The sequence below is a fragment of the Heptranchias perlo genome, chromosome 21, assembly GCF_035084215.1.
Source record: "Heptranchias perlo isolate sHepPer1 chromosome 21, sHepPer1.hap1, whole genome shotgun sequence".
In the NCBI taxonomy this organism is placed as follows: Eukaryota; Metazoa; Chordata; class Chondrichthyes; order Hexanchiformes; family Hexanchidae; genus Heptranchias; species Heptranchias perlo.
This window is the reverse complement of record NC_090345.1, coordinates 22,781,433-22,795,468: the sequence shown is the minus strand read 5'-3', so window position 1 is coordinate 22,795,468 and position 14,036 is coordinate 22,781,433. Positions and strand designations below refer to the sequence as shown.

At 42.4% G+C, this 14,036-nt stretch overlaps 1 protein-coding gene across 1 annotated transcript in view; it reads right to left on the bottom strand.

Moving 5' to 3' along the window:
• Window positions 1-12,449: 12,449 nt before the first annotated feature.
• The window catches only part of btbd16 (BTB (POZ) domain containing 16), a 63,087-nt gene continuing 61,500 nt past the window's right edge, over window positions 12,450-14,036 (bottom strand). Inside the window, exon 8 of the mRNA XM_068002281.1 lies at window positions 12,450-12,652. Within this exon, the coding sequence (XP_067858382.1) occupies window positions 12,584-12,652 (69 nt within the window). The 3' untranslated portion in view covers window positions 12,450-12,583. The remainder of the gene's footprint in view (window positions 12,653-14,036) is intronic.

The following is a 14,036-nucleotide window of genomic DNA, read 5'->3' as shown; positions in this document are numbered from 1 at the left end:
ACTCATGTCATCCTTAATTGACAGAGCTACCCCTCCACCTTTTCCTAGCTTCCTGTCCTTCTGAAATGTCAAGTACCCTTGAATATTCAGGTTCCAGCCTTTGTCATCTTGCAGCCATGTCTCTGTAATGGCTATCAGATCGTACATATTTATTTCTATTTGAACTGTCAATTCATCCATTTTGTTATGAATGCTTCGCGCATTCAAAGCCTCTAGTGTTGTCTTTTTACTATTCTTTTTTGTAACCTCTTGCCTTATCTGCTGGCGCACTCTTAAGTTTGCATGCTCTGTCCCTTCCTGCCACTCTCTGATTATCATTTCCCTTATTGCTACCTTGCTCGCTTGCCTTATCTTCTTTCTTTAATTTATCATATCTTCCCTTACTTGATCCCTCGCCCCACTATTTAGTGTAAAGCCTTCTCTACTGCCCTAGTTATACGATTCGCCAGAACATTGGCCCCAACACGGTCCAGATGAAGGCTGTCCCAACGGTACAGCTCCCACTTTCCCCAGTACTGGTGTCAGTGCCCCATGAATCAAAACCCATTTCTCCCACACCAATCTTTGAGCCACAAATTTAACTCTCTAATCTTATTTACCCTATGACAATTTGCTCGTGGCTCAGGTAATAATCCAGAGATTATTACCTTTGAGGTTCTGCTTTTTAATTTAGCCCCTAGCTGCTCATACTCCCGAAGCAGAAACTTTTCCCTCGTCCTACCTATGTCGTTGGTACCTACTTGGATTATGACAACTGGATCTTCCCCCTCTCACTGCAAGTTCCTCTCCAGCCCAGAGCAGATGTCCCGAACCCTGACACCGGGTAGGCAACACAGCCTTCTGGACTCTCGTTCACAGCTGCAGAGAACTGTGTCTATCCCCTGACTATACTGTCCCCTACTACCACTACATTCCTATTAACTCCCACCGCTTGAATGGCTTCCTGTACCATGGTGCCACGATCAGTTTGCTCATCCACCCTGCTGCCCTCACTTTCATCCATACAGGCTGCAAGCACCTCAAACCTGTTGGACAATTGCAGAGGCTGAGGCTCCTCCACTTCTACCTTGTCAATCCCCTTACCTGCCTTGCTTGCAGTCACACCCTCCTATCCCTGACCACTGACCAATTCAGACGACCCTGCCCTAAGGGGTGTGAGACCACCTCCTGGAACCAAGCGACCAGGTATTTTTCCCCTTCCTGACGTGTCTGCTGCTCGACCTCCATTTCACAGTGCTACTTTTCTTCTTTCCTCCTGTTGGAGAAACTCCCGTTCATGGCGTGCATTGGTGTTCAAATCCCCTGGAAATCGAAACTGGGGTCTGTGCTAAAGGACGGAGTGGTGCTGATTTTCACCAAACGAACAGGCATGAAAATTTTATTTTTTATTCGTTCATGGGATGTGGGCGTCACTGGCAAGGCCAGCATTTATTGCCCATCCCTCACTGCCCTTGAGAAGGTGGTGATGAGCCGCCTTCTTGAATCGCTGCAGTCCGTGTGGTGAAGGTTCTCCCACAGTGCTGTTAGGTAGGGAGTTCCAGGATTTTGATCTAGCGACGATGAAGGAACGGCGATATATTTCCAAGTCGGGATGGTGTGTGACTTGGAGGGGAACGTGCAGGTGGTGGTTTTTCCATGTGTCTGTAGCCTTTGTCCTTCTATGTGGTAGAGGTCATGGGTTTGGGAGGTGCTGTCTCAGAAGCCTTGGTGAGTTGCTGCAGTGCATCCTGTGGATGGTACACACTGCAGCCACAGTGCACCGGTGGTGAAGGGAGTGAATGTTTAGGGTGGTGGATGGGGTGCCAATCAAGTGGGCCGCTTTGTCCTGGATGGTGTCAGGCTCCTTGAGTGTTGTTGGAGCTGCACTTATCCAGGCAAGTGGAGAGTATTCCATCACACTCCTGACTTGTGCCTTGTAGATGGTGGAAAGGCTTTGGGGAGTCAGGAGATGAGTCACTCGCCACAGAATACCCAGCCTCTGACCTGCTCTTGTAGCCAGTATTTATGTGGTTGGTCCAGTTAAGTTTCTGGTCAATGGTGACCCCTAGGATGTTGATGGTGGGGGATTCGGCGATGGTAATGCCGTTGAATGTCAAGGGGAGGTGGTTAGACTCTCTCTTGTTGAAGATGGTTATTTCCTGGCACTTGTCTGGTGCGAATGTTACTTGCCACTTATCAGCCCAAGCCTGGATGTTGTCCAGGTCTTGCTGCATGCGGGCACAGACCGCTTCATTATCTGAGGGGTTGCGAATGGAACTGAACACTGTGCAATCATCAGCTAACATCCCCATTTCTGACCTTATGATGGAGGGAAGGTCATTGATGAAGCAGCTGAAGATGGTTGTGCCTAGGACACTGCCCTGAGGAACTCCTGCAGCAATGTCCTGGGGCTGAGATGATTGGCCTCCAACAACCACTACCATCTTCCTTTGTGCCAGGTATGACTGCAGTCACCGGAGAGTTTTCCCCCTGATTCCCATTGACTTCAATTTTACTAGGACTCCTTGGTGCCACACTCGGTCAAATGCTGCCTTGATGTCAAGAGCAGTCACTCTCACCTCACCTCTGGAATTCAGCTCTTTAGTCCATGTTTGGACCAAGGCTGTAATGAGGTCTGGAGCCGAGTGGTCCTGGCGGAACTCAAACTGTGCATCGGTGAGCAGGTTATTGGTAAGTGTCGCTTAATAGCACTGTCAACAACACCTTCCATCACTTTGCAAATAATTGAGAGTAGACTGATGGGGCAGTAACTGGCCTGATTGGATTTGACCTGCTTTTTGTGGACAGGACATAGCTGGGCAATTTTCCACATTGTCGGGTAGATGCCAGTGTTGTAGCTGTACTCGAACAGCTTGGCTAGAGGCACAGCTAGTTTTGGAGCACAAGTCTTCAGCACTACAGCAGGGACGTTGTCGGAGCCCATAACCTTTGCTGTATCCAGTGCACTCAGCCGTTTCTTGATATCATGTGGAGTGAATCGAATTGGCTGAAGGCTGGCTTCTGTGATGGTGGGGATATCGGGAGGAGGCCGAGATGGATCATCCACTTGGCATTTCTGGCTGAAGATGCTGACTGTCTACGTGAAATACAGACAGTTGCCATATGCTCAACTTTGTCTCCATGCTGTAAGTCCAACAGTGCTCGATGCTGAGGGCCAATTTAGCAAACATGGTTCTGGAGTGGAATCTCATGCACCGGAAGAGAATATTGGGAAATTGCAGGCGCACTCCCCTGCTTTTCCATAATGGTAAATTATTGACCCTTTGGTATGCAAAAAAATAGCTTCCCCAACATTGATGTCTTTCACTGTGATCGTGAAAATTAATTTACGAAAAGTTAATGATTTGAGAAAGGTGGAAGATAAATTCGGAAGTAAAGTAAGAGATGCCAAATGGATAATTGGGAATGAAATTAAGAAATTGGCAAGTCAAATTCTTTTTGTTTATTTGTAAGAGGCAAGTATCCACAGGATACGTAAGGACGAGGAAGTCCATTCAGCTAAAGTCAGCTCCTCCTCCTTTCAATGGAAAACAGCCCAATTTCTCTAGTTTTCACTTGTAGCTCAGTCTTATGATATTGGTGATCAGCTGGTGGCTTTTCTCTACACTCACACCAAGTTTCCCTTTTATCTTAGTGACCAAGATTGGACCCTATACTTAATGTGTGGTCTGACTGAAACATTATACCGTTTCAGCAGAACTCCCCTGAAATTGATTTGGCAATGTAATTCAGCGTTCTGTTTGATTTATTGATTTCTGCTCTACAGTGTGTTGACATGTTGAGGCCCCCCCCCAAGTCCACAAATAGCAAAAGAGCTCATTCAACATCACCTTTAGCTAGTTCTACATTATTCATCGGGCCTGTATACCATCAACTGTTCAATGTGCAATATTTGACATATTTATATTAAATTTCATCTGCTACTGTTCTGCCCATTTACTGATTTTATAGCTTCTCTTGTAGGACTGCTTCCTCAAACTCTATTTCTTTCCCCTTTGCCTTGATAGCCACTGGTACTGAGGTGAAGGTGGGCTGTAGGTCAGGTTGCAGCATGGGACATAACTCATTCATGGCTTTCTTTGTAAAGCAAGCCTCTGCAGGACCTGCTTTTTGGCACTGCTCCTATGTGTTCCTATGCCTGAAAATTCTCATGCGAAGTGACCGGTGAGTGGATAAAATGTGCCTTTGGTGTTGCTTCACCAGCCTAATATTCCTCCATTGTTCCTCCTCTTCCAAAAAGCAAAGATGAAGAGGAATTCCCAATGGAAAATCCATTGTGTCCTGTGTGAACTGATGGGATAAAGTTGACAACATCACAGCAAACGCATAAAGGCAGGTGACTTCAGAAAAGAACTCTCAAAAACCACACTAGAAATTATTTATAAACTGTTGCCAGGGTCTTTAAGTGCTTTGTACCTTCTTCATAGCAATTTGCAACATAGTGTTTACATGGGTGAGAGAGGAAATGGTGCAAATGAAGCAGATATTATAGAAAATGGGGCACGTAACCAGAAAATGTAATTTTTGCTTAATTTGCAGGGAACTGCCCAAAGAAAATGGGTGGACTTTTCCCATGGCTGTCAGAAGTGATGGCAGAAAATGGGGCAGGCGCAAAAGTGGGTGAAGGGTGATAAATCTCCACCCCATTTTTCAATCATAATCGCCCAAGTTATGAGCAAATTGGATGCACTCACTTAGTAAATCTGGGCTACCATGTCATAAGATTACCACAGTCCATTTGGAATGTCATCTGCTCGAAAAATCAAAGAGAACTGCCAGGCAGGATCCTCCTTTTGGAAGCAATGTTAACTGTTATTTACTCGGTTATCATTTTGCAGATAATGCTCAAGCTTTCTCCTACATTGAATTACACAGAATGTACAGCACAGAAACAGGCCATTTGGCCCAATAGGTCCATGCCGGTGTTTATGCTCCACACGAGCCTCCTCCCTTCCAACATCATCTAACCCTATCAGCATATCCTTCTGTTCTTTTCTCCCTCATGTATTTATCTAGCTTCCCCTTAAATGCATCTATTGCTAGTCGCCTCAACTGCTCCTTGTGGTAGTGAGTTCTACATTCTAACCACTCTCTGGATAGAGAAGCTTCTCCTGAATTCCCTATTTGATGCATTAGTGACTATCTTATATTTATGGCCCATAGTTCTGGTCTCCCCCACAGGCAGAAACATCTCTATGTCTACCCAATCAAACTCTTTCATAATCTTAAAGACCTCTATCAGGTCACCCCTCAGTTTTCTCTTTTCCAGAAAAAAGAGCCCCAGCCTGCTCAATCTTTCCTGATAGGTATAACCTCCTAATGGTTGATTTCTTTATTTTACTTGTTACTGATGCAAAACTAATGGATTTGTAGTTTTTCAGATTGGAGTGGTCACTGGTTTTGAATATGGGTATTATACTATTTTGTTTCTAATCCAGCAGAATCTGCTCAGTATTCAACGTCTTTCTCAAGAGGACCATTAGCACTTCATAAATTTCATTTCTTTGTATCATGGTATCCTTGGATAAATGCCATTTGCCCCCCTAGATTTGTTTGTTTTGAGCCCTGTAAACCTACCTAAACCTACTATTAATGTGAAATGCTGTAAATGTACTTGAATTATTCCAGCATTATCTGTGTTTCATTGTCAATTTTCTCTGCAGGATCCCATATTCTTCCCAGTGGACCCTTTCACTTTTCTCCAAATAGCCTTAGTAGAGTTTATTTTTCTTTTCTTTTTCACTTTAAATGGATTTGTTTATCCATTTAGGTCTTGCTTGATTAGCCTCCATTCACTAGTAGTCCCAGATATGTATTTACCCTGCAAGCTCTTCAGTATTTTTTGTCCACTGCTGTGTTGTTAATAAACAATTTCCTCAAGTTAACCTGTAATTCTTCCCTCATACTGTTCAAGTTTGCCTTCTTTCACTTTTCTCCAGTGTCAGGTCAGGCCCTGACTATAGATTCACATTGCATTTACACAATGACTGCAGTGTCGGTGAGAAGCAAAACCTTCATGCAGCAATGCTACAGTTGTAATGTAAATGCACCCTAAAACTGTACTATGAGTTGTTGGCCCTCAGTAATAATGAATTCCAGATATCAAACTTAATCATGTTGTGGTTGCTATCACCCACATTGTGCTATAACTACCATTCTCTGAATGCTATCATGCTTTACTTACCATTATCAAATCAAGCTGAGAGCTGCTTCTTATAGTTTCACTTATGGATTGAGTCATGAAGCAATCATGCATAAGATTTACTAGCGCAGACTCTTTGTTCAATTTATATTTCATTAGTCGCAATTCTCCATTAATATAACCTTCCTGTTTTCACATACTGTTTAGGACCAAGGCAACTGAAGGCACGGCTGCCAATGGTGGAGAAATTAAAATTGGGGATGTGCAAGAGGCTAGAATTGGAGGAGCGCAGAGATCTTGGAGGGTTGTAGGGCTGGAGGAAGTTACAGAGATAGGGAAGGGTTAGGCCATAGATATTTGAAATCGAGGCCTTGCCAGACCAGGAGCCAATGTAGGTCTGTGAGCATAGGGGTGATGGGTGAATGAGACTTGGTGCGAGTTAGGGTACAGGCAGCAGTGTTTTGGATGAGCTTAAGTTTGTGGAGGGTGGAAGGTTGGAGGCCGGTCAGGAGAGCATTGGACTAGTCAAGTCTAGAGCTAACAAAGACATTAATGAGGGATTCAGTAGCAGATGAGCTGAGGCGGGGCGGAGATGGGTGACATTACGGAGGTGGAAGTAGGCGGTCTTTGTGATGGACCGAATATGGGGTCGGAAGCTTATCTCAGAGTCAAGTAGGACGCCAAGGTTGTGAACTGTCTGGTTCAGCCTCAGACAGTGGCCAGGGAGAGGGATGGAGTCGGTGGCGAGGGAGCAGAGTTTGTGGCAGGGACCGAAGACAATTACTTCGGTCTTCCCAATGTTTAGTTGGAGGAAATTTCTGCTCATCCAGTACTGGATGTCAGACAGGCAGCGTGACAAATCAAAGACAGTGGAGGGGTCGAGAGAGGTGGTGGTGAGGTAGAGCTGGGTGTCATTGGTATACATTTGGAAACTGGCATTGTGCTCACGGATGATGTCGCCAAAGGGCAGGATATAGATGACAAATAGGAGAGGGCCAAGGATAGATCCATGGGGGATTTCAGAGGAAACGGTGTGGGAGCGGGAAGAGAAGCCGTTGCAGGTGATTCTCCGGCTGTGACTGGATAGATAGCAATGGAACCAGACAAGGGCAGTCCCACCCAGCTGGATGATGGAGGAGAGGCGTTGAAGGAGGAAGGTGTGGTCAACCTTGTTGGAGGCTGCAGGATGTAAGAATATGGTTTGAAACAAGCATAGACAAGAATACCAGCTTGCATAGCACCAAGTATCTTAGCAAGAGGGTGGATGTTAAAGTGAGGGCAAAGTTCAGCATCTCAGTGAGAATCCCAAGAGGTCATTAAAAGAAAGCTGAGGCATTAGAATGGTGAAAACAACCAAAGGTCAGGAGACAGTTTGTACCAGATAGTTGCTAAGAAACCACATACTAAGACTTGATAACAGTGAAAGGCTACATAAACAGTGGACATGAGGGGATTTGCAAGGCCATCCTTGATTGTTTTCACAGAGTCAGCACAGTGAGATGTTTTATAAGCAGGAGATAAGGATAGAGATGCTTATGTGCAGAACAATGCAGCCAAATAGTATAAAGATAGGGCATGCTCCCTCCCAAAAGTTAGAGCTCTCAAAAGGTGATGGTCGGAAATCCATTGCCCAGGCTACCTACGGAGGTTAGATATGATTAGTCTGAATTCGCGGAATGGAAAAACCAGGTTGTCATTTAATGCAATCTGAAGATAGTTGTATTATAACTATAATACTGTTGTGAGCCAATCTATTAAAGCTCATGATTTTATAACCACTTAGACCTTTATCATGCGGCAGTTATTGTTGAAGGATTAACAACCCTTTTGTAGCAACAGTAACAGGAAAATCCGCTAACACAGGTCGAGGAGGATGAGGAGAGATAGTTAACCACGGCCACAGTCACATAGGTTGTGACTTTGATAAGGGCCATTTCAGTGCTGTGGCAGGGGCGGTTGATGATAATGGTTGATATATCAAATATATTGGATTTTAGTGTGGCTGATTTCAGGCCAAGAACAACAAAAAAAGTTTCTGCAATTATTTGGTTCACAAGTAGTGACGTGTCTTTCCAGTTTGTGTAACAAGAATGCATAACAGCTATTCAATGCTGCAGGATTCCTTTTAAAATATGAATTGTTCCCAAAGAACTTTTTGATTTAGAAAAAAGTTGGACTAAAACTTGCATTGAGTTTGCCAAAAATCTTGCGGTCATATAATAAAGGCAATCTAAATGCTAAGCTCAATGGGCTATTAATTCTACTATTTAAATGCTAATAAGTGATTCTGAATCTACAGAACGTTCTAAATCAGTATTGCACTATCCAGCATAATTTACATTATATAACGCACTTTTAATACAAAAATATATTAAAAACATCAATTCTGCAAAGTTACTTCCTCACCTTTAGGAATTGTTCACAGGTGGTCCAGGACTTGCCTCTGTATCTGAGTATCTGGAAATGTATATTGTACACAGTGTTCTCTGTTTCGGCTTTCTGCACCTGTTACTTTTTTTCCTTTGCTGGACCTGTTTGATAACTTATCTACTTTCTCCTTTTCCCCTCCCCCAGTATATTTTATCTCTGCCAGTTTAGTCACTATCATTTGTGTTTGTGTGTCTCTTTTTGTAGCTATCTGCATTTTTAAAGAACTAGTTGATCCATAGCGTTGCACATGGGCAGTCAAGACTAGTTTGAATTTTCAGGTGAATCAGCATTAGAGGTTGGGCAATAATGGACCCAGTGCGGGGGAATGTGAAGATGAGGAGGTAAGGGGGAAGGGGAGTTGAAAAAGAGGGAAGGTGGCAGGGGAGTGAGGCAGATAGGATGGGGAAGGGGAGTGTGGAAGGACTGGGGCACAGGGAGAGGAGGAAGAAGACAGTGGAAGAAGAGGAGAGGGGTCGAGGAAGGGAATGGGGAGGTGATACAGGAGAGGGGAAGAGAAAGGAGAGGGGAGGGGGAGGAATGGAGTGCTGAGGAAGGGAAATTGAGATGTGTGATAAAAGAGGGATTGAGATATGAAACGGCCAGCTTTTGGGGAGGAGAAATACAGCCAGTGGGGGGGAGGGGTTTGCTGTGGGTGGGAAATGCAATTGAGGGGTTCACTGTAATAGGAGAAATTAAGCGTAGTAGGGGTAGCCTGTGAGGAGGAACAGCAGCCAGTGGATTGTGGTGTGGCGGGGTGGGGGTGGGGGGATTGGCAAGCGGTGGGTTGGAACAGGAAATGCAAACAGCAGGGATGGGTGGTGGAGGAGCGATCAAAATCTAGTTAATTGGTGGGGGGGGGGTCCAAACATTACTTTAGAATTTGCATTAAGACTGACCGACTGGAAATCATGTGGTCCTTCTAAAGTAATAATGTATATAAATGGAGTGAAATATGTTCTATCTTGCAGCTTTGAAAGTACAGTCAGTGTTATTTATTAATATTTTCCCTTGAAGAACATGTGGCTTACAGGTAGTTCACTATTAGAAAACAGATAATGAAGCAAAATATATTCTGAGAGAGCTTTCTTAATAATTAATTTACTTATAATTTTATTACTGTGGAGGATTACCTGTCTGGAAGTACATTTTTTATTTTATGAATGTAGAAAGAAGGGATTCCACGTGATCAATTTCATTTCAGATGGGTAAGCCAGTCCCAAGTAAAAAGACAGTGAAAATATCTCATCAGATGAAACTTCAACCCATCGGAGCAGAGTTCTAGGTGAACCCTGAGGAACAGCGTAATCGTTACACCACATGAGGGGATGTATCCATATGTGTGTATTTAAAAGTAAGAATTTTATATCACATGAAGACATTGGTTCAAATCATCAGGGAGAGTATGAATTTGTGTAGGATGAAGTTAAGGTTATAGGCTAGACATTGAGGCATGTATTGAGGTCTTTGTTTTGTAGGTATCACTCAAACCTTGAGCCCTGGGATTTCTCCCCTATCGGTAGACAATGGGCAGTGTTTAGTGGCTGCAATATGACCTCTGGTACAGTTAGGCTTGAGGTTGGAATTCAGAATTTTGTTTTCAAACTGCTCCCAGGTCTTAATTGAAGATTCTTTCTCTGACTTTGAGTATCAATATTCCTTTTTCTTTTTGGTGTGATCAAGATTCTTAAGGTTTACCCCTGGTGTCTGAATGGTGTTGGTCAAATGAAGCCATATTGCCCCAAGGATAATCTTCAGCATTTATTGTGCAGACTGTTAACTTTTTGAAACTTGGAAACAAAATTGGTGACATGAATGTAATGAAGCCACATAAAGGTCATGGCTATCAGTAGCTGGATCAGTATCAGAACAACAAAACTAGAAACCCACTGAAAGTGTTAACTGAAGACAGCGGATTGACATAGGAACAGCATCATTTTGAAAAACCATAAAATACTCCTAAGCAAAGGTTTGGCAATATGTACCAAAGCCAAAGGAACAAACTACTTTTAATCTTTCAAAAAAGATAGTGGAGGAAAAACAAAACTCTTGCACATGAAGCTACTACATTCAAAAAAAGATAGAGGTGCATGTCAATGGAACTCACAGAAACAGACTTCAACGTAATTTGACATTAATCTAGTTTGCCGGCAAAAGACTGTTTAAATGGAACCTGCAGACAGGCCTCCCTGTGGATTGCTCCTTGCCCAGTTTGTTGATTATTTCAACAGTTAAAATGTTGACAGTTCTGGAAAATACACTTTATGAATCTATTCTCGTCCTTTCCCAATTTGGGCAATTTCTAGTGAAAATCCTGAAAGACAGCTGATTAAAATTTTTCAGTTTTTGTCAGCTTTTTTTCCACAGTGCAACTATAAGAGATGCAGACCTTTAGACCACCCCACGCCTTTCATCAGCAAGAACCATTGTGTTCTCAAACTTATGAACTAAGATAAAGGTTTCATTGTACAACTGGGTCAGTTCACTTGTTATGAACTCAACAGTCCTTTTTAACATGAATACCAGAATAGTCTCTATTCAGAATATTTCTGGTTGCTTTTATTACCCAAAAATCTGAAAGGCTGTATTGTTCTCTAGTTTTATTCATGTGAAAAATATATGTAAAATTCTTCTGCCTTGAGCCTGATTAAGAAAAATTTTCTAAAAACAGTAAACAGCCTTGAAATATAGTGTTAAGTAGAGTTCAGCTTTGAACCTTAGGCTTCAGTTTGCTAAAATGGATACTTGAGTTTCTGATGATTTGAACTTCGTTATTCAAACGCCAAGCCAATTGAGAAAAACAAAGTTCAGATTACATTTGTTTACAGACCGTCTGAACTGCACCCAAAGACAAATTTCAAGTTCCCTAGTGTCCTGGTTCCTCCAATTTTTCACTGTCATTTGCTTTTCAGTGCTTCGAAAGGTACTCATACCAATTTAACAAGAATATTTAATGTCATTCTGCAAGCTGCAAAGCATAATATGTAAACATAGAAAGGTCTAGTTTTTCATCTTGGCAAGTTACCGAAGATTTTACCAGGACTGGCTCTGTTGGTTAACTCACTACCACACAAATTCTTGACCTTTTGTGATTGTGCCAGCCAACAAAATAAACTTTACCAATATGTGTGAGGTTCACACATAGTCACAGTTATTTGTTCCATCCATAAGTGAAGAACAGTGGGCTATCTGTTTTAGCAAGGGGAAAGTGTGCATTTTCTGATTTTTTTTTGACAAAACTCAAGGCAGGAATCCTGAATGCTGATTACAGGGTTCTGTTTTCACATACTGCTTGAGCATGGGACAGGGGATGTACATCACATTGGGAACAAATATCAGTTTCTAACCAATCTTACATCTGCTGCCAGTACACATTGTGAGGACTATAATCCTTTTCCAACATAGCTCTCTACTACCAGAGTTGAAAAAAAGAGAAACTAGTAACTTGATCTGACCATTATTGTCAGATGAAAAATCAGAATCTCTCAATTACCTTCAATGTGAAAAGTAGCTCAATATGTTAATAAATTTGAAATAAAATCAAATGATGCTGGCAATACCTAGCAGATAAATCAATTCCAGCATTCTCTGTTTTTAGTTGATATTTCTAACATTTTGAGATTTTATATATCTATACTATAAGGTTTCTGACAAAGGGTCTACACCTGAAATATCAATTCCTCTGTTCTCTCCACAGATGTCGCCTGACCTGCTGAGTGTTTGTACCATTTTCTGATCTTGTTTAAAGTTTCTCATGTTCTCTACCTGGCACTTCACATTACTATCTTCCACAATTAAAATGCTTCACCATTCAAGTGTGGTGTCTTGGCAAAAAAGAAAGTTCGCAATAGTTTTGCAGATACACTTTTACTACCAGATAACTCACAGAGGTAAAGAGGAATTTACATTCCCTCGAAGGTGAAATTTCCAAACCAAACAATTGTTATTTAAACAGTGGTGTTCCATTCACTCAAATTTTTCAACGCATTTCAAAATGGTTTGCTTTCTGTCTCTTTAAGATACAGGAAAAAGAAGAGCAAAGGTCACATAAACAGGCATCGTCAGTTCAGCCACCAACAGGACCTGAGGAAAACATAAAGATCATTAAACTTCTTTGACACAAATAGAATGATAAAAACAAGACTTTATAAGAGAACACAAAAGCTGCTTTTACATTGCGACCTAAGTTTTGTAATGTGCAGCCAATCTTCCTGAAAACAGGCTGCATTGTGAGGGCCCAATATTCCATGCATGCAGAGGCTGGTCGTGACATTTTGGCCAGATGTTGTGGACTTTGTATGTCATAACACAACAATGGAAAAGGACAAAGATAGAACAGGAGTTAAAGTTCTCAAATGGGGGAAGGCCAATTTTACTAAGCCAAGAAGTGATTTAGCAAAAGTTGACTGGAAACAGCTACTTGACTGTCAGAGCAGTGGAGGGATTCAAGGAGTGCAGAGTAAACATGTTCCCACAAAGAAAAAGGGTGGAGCTGCCAAATCTAGAGCCCGCTGGATGTCAAGGAGTAAACAGGGTAAGATAATGCAGAAAAGGAAAGCTTATGTCAGACACCGAGAACTAAATACTACAGAAAGTCTAGAGGAGTATAAAAAGTGCAGGGGTGAAATTAAAAAGGAAATTAGGAAAGCAAAGAGAGGGCATGAAAAAATATTAGCAAGTAAAATCAAGGAAAACCCAAAGATGTTGTATAAATACATTAAGAGCAAGAGGATAACTAAGGAAAGAGTGGGGCCGAAAAGAGACCAAAAAGGTAACCTATGTGGGGAGGCGGAAGATGTATAGTTCTTAATGAATACTTTGCGTCTGTCTTCACAAAAGAGAGGGATGATGCAGACGTAGTTAAGGAGGAGGAGTGTGAAATATTGGATGGGATAAACATAGTGAGAGTGGAAGTATTAAGAGGATTAGCATCTTTGAAAGTAGATAAATCACCAGGGCCGGATGAACTGTATCCTAGACTGTTAAAAGAAGCAAGGGAGGAAATGGCGGAGGCTCTGACCTTCATTTTCCAATCCTCACTGGATCCAGTAATTGTGCCGGAGGATTGGAGGACTGCTAACTTTGTACCATTGTTTAAAAAGGGACTGAGGGATAGCCCGAGTAATTACAGGCCAGTCAGTCTAACCTCAGTGGTGGGCAAATTATTGGAATCAATTCTGAGGGACAAGATAAACAATCACTTAGAAAGGCATGGAGTAATCAAGGACAGTCAGCATGGATTTGTTAAGGGAAGGTCGCGTCTGACTAACTTGATGGAATTTTTTGAGGAGGTAACAAGGAGTGTCAATGAGGGAGTGCATTTGATGTAGTCTACATGGATTTTAGCAAGGCTTTTGATAAGATCACACATGGCAAACTGGTCAAAAAAGTACAAGCCCATGGGATCCAAGGGAGAGTGGCATGTTGGATCCAAAATTGGCTCAGTGGCAGGAAGCAAAGGGTAATG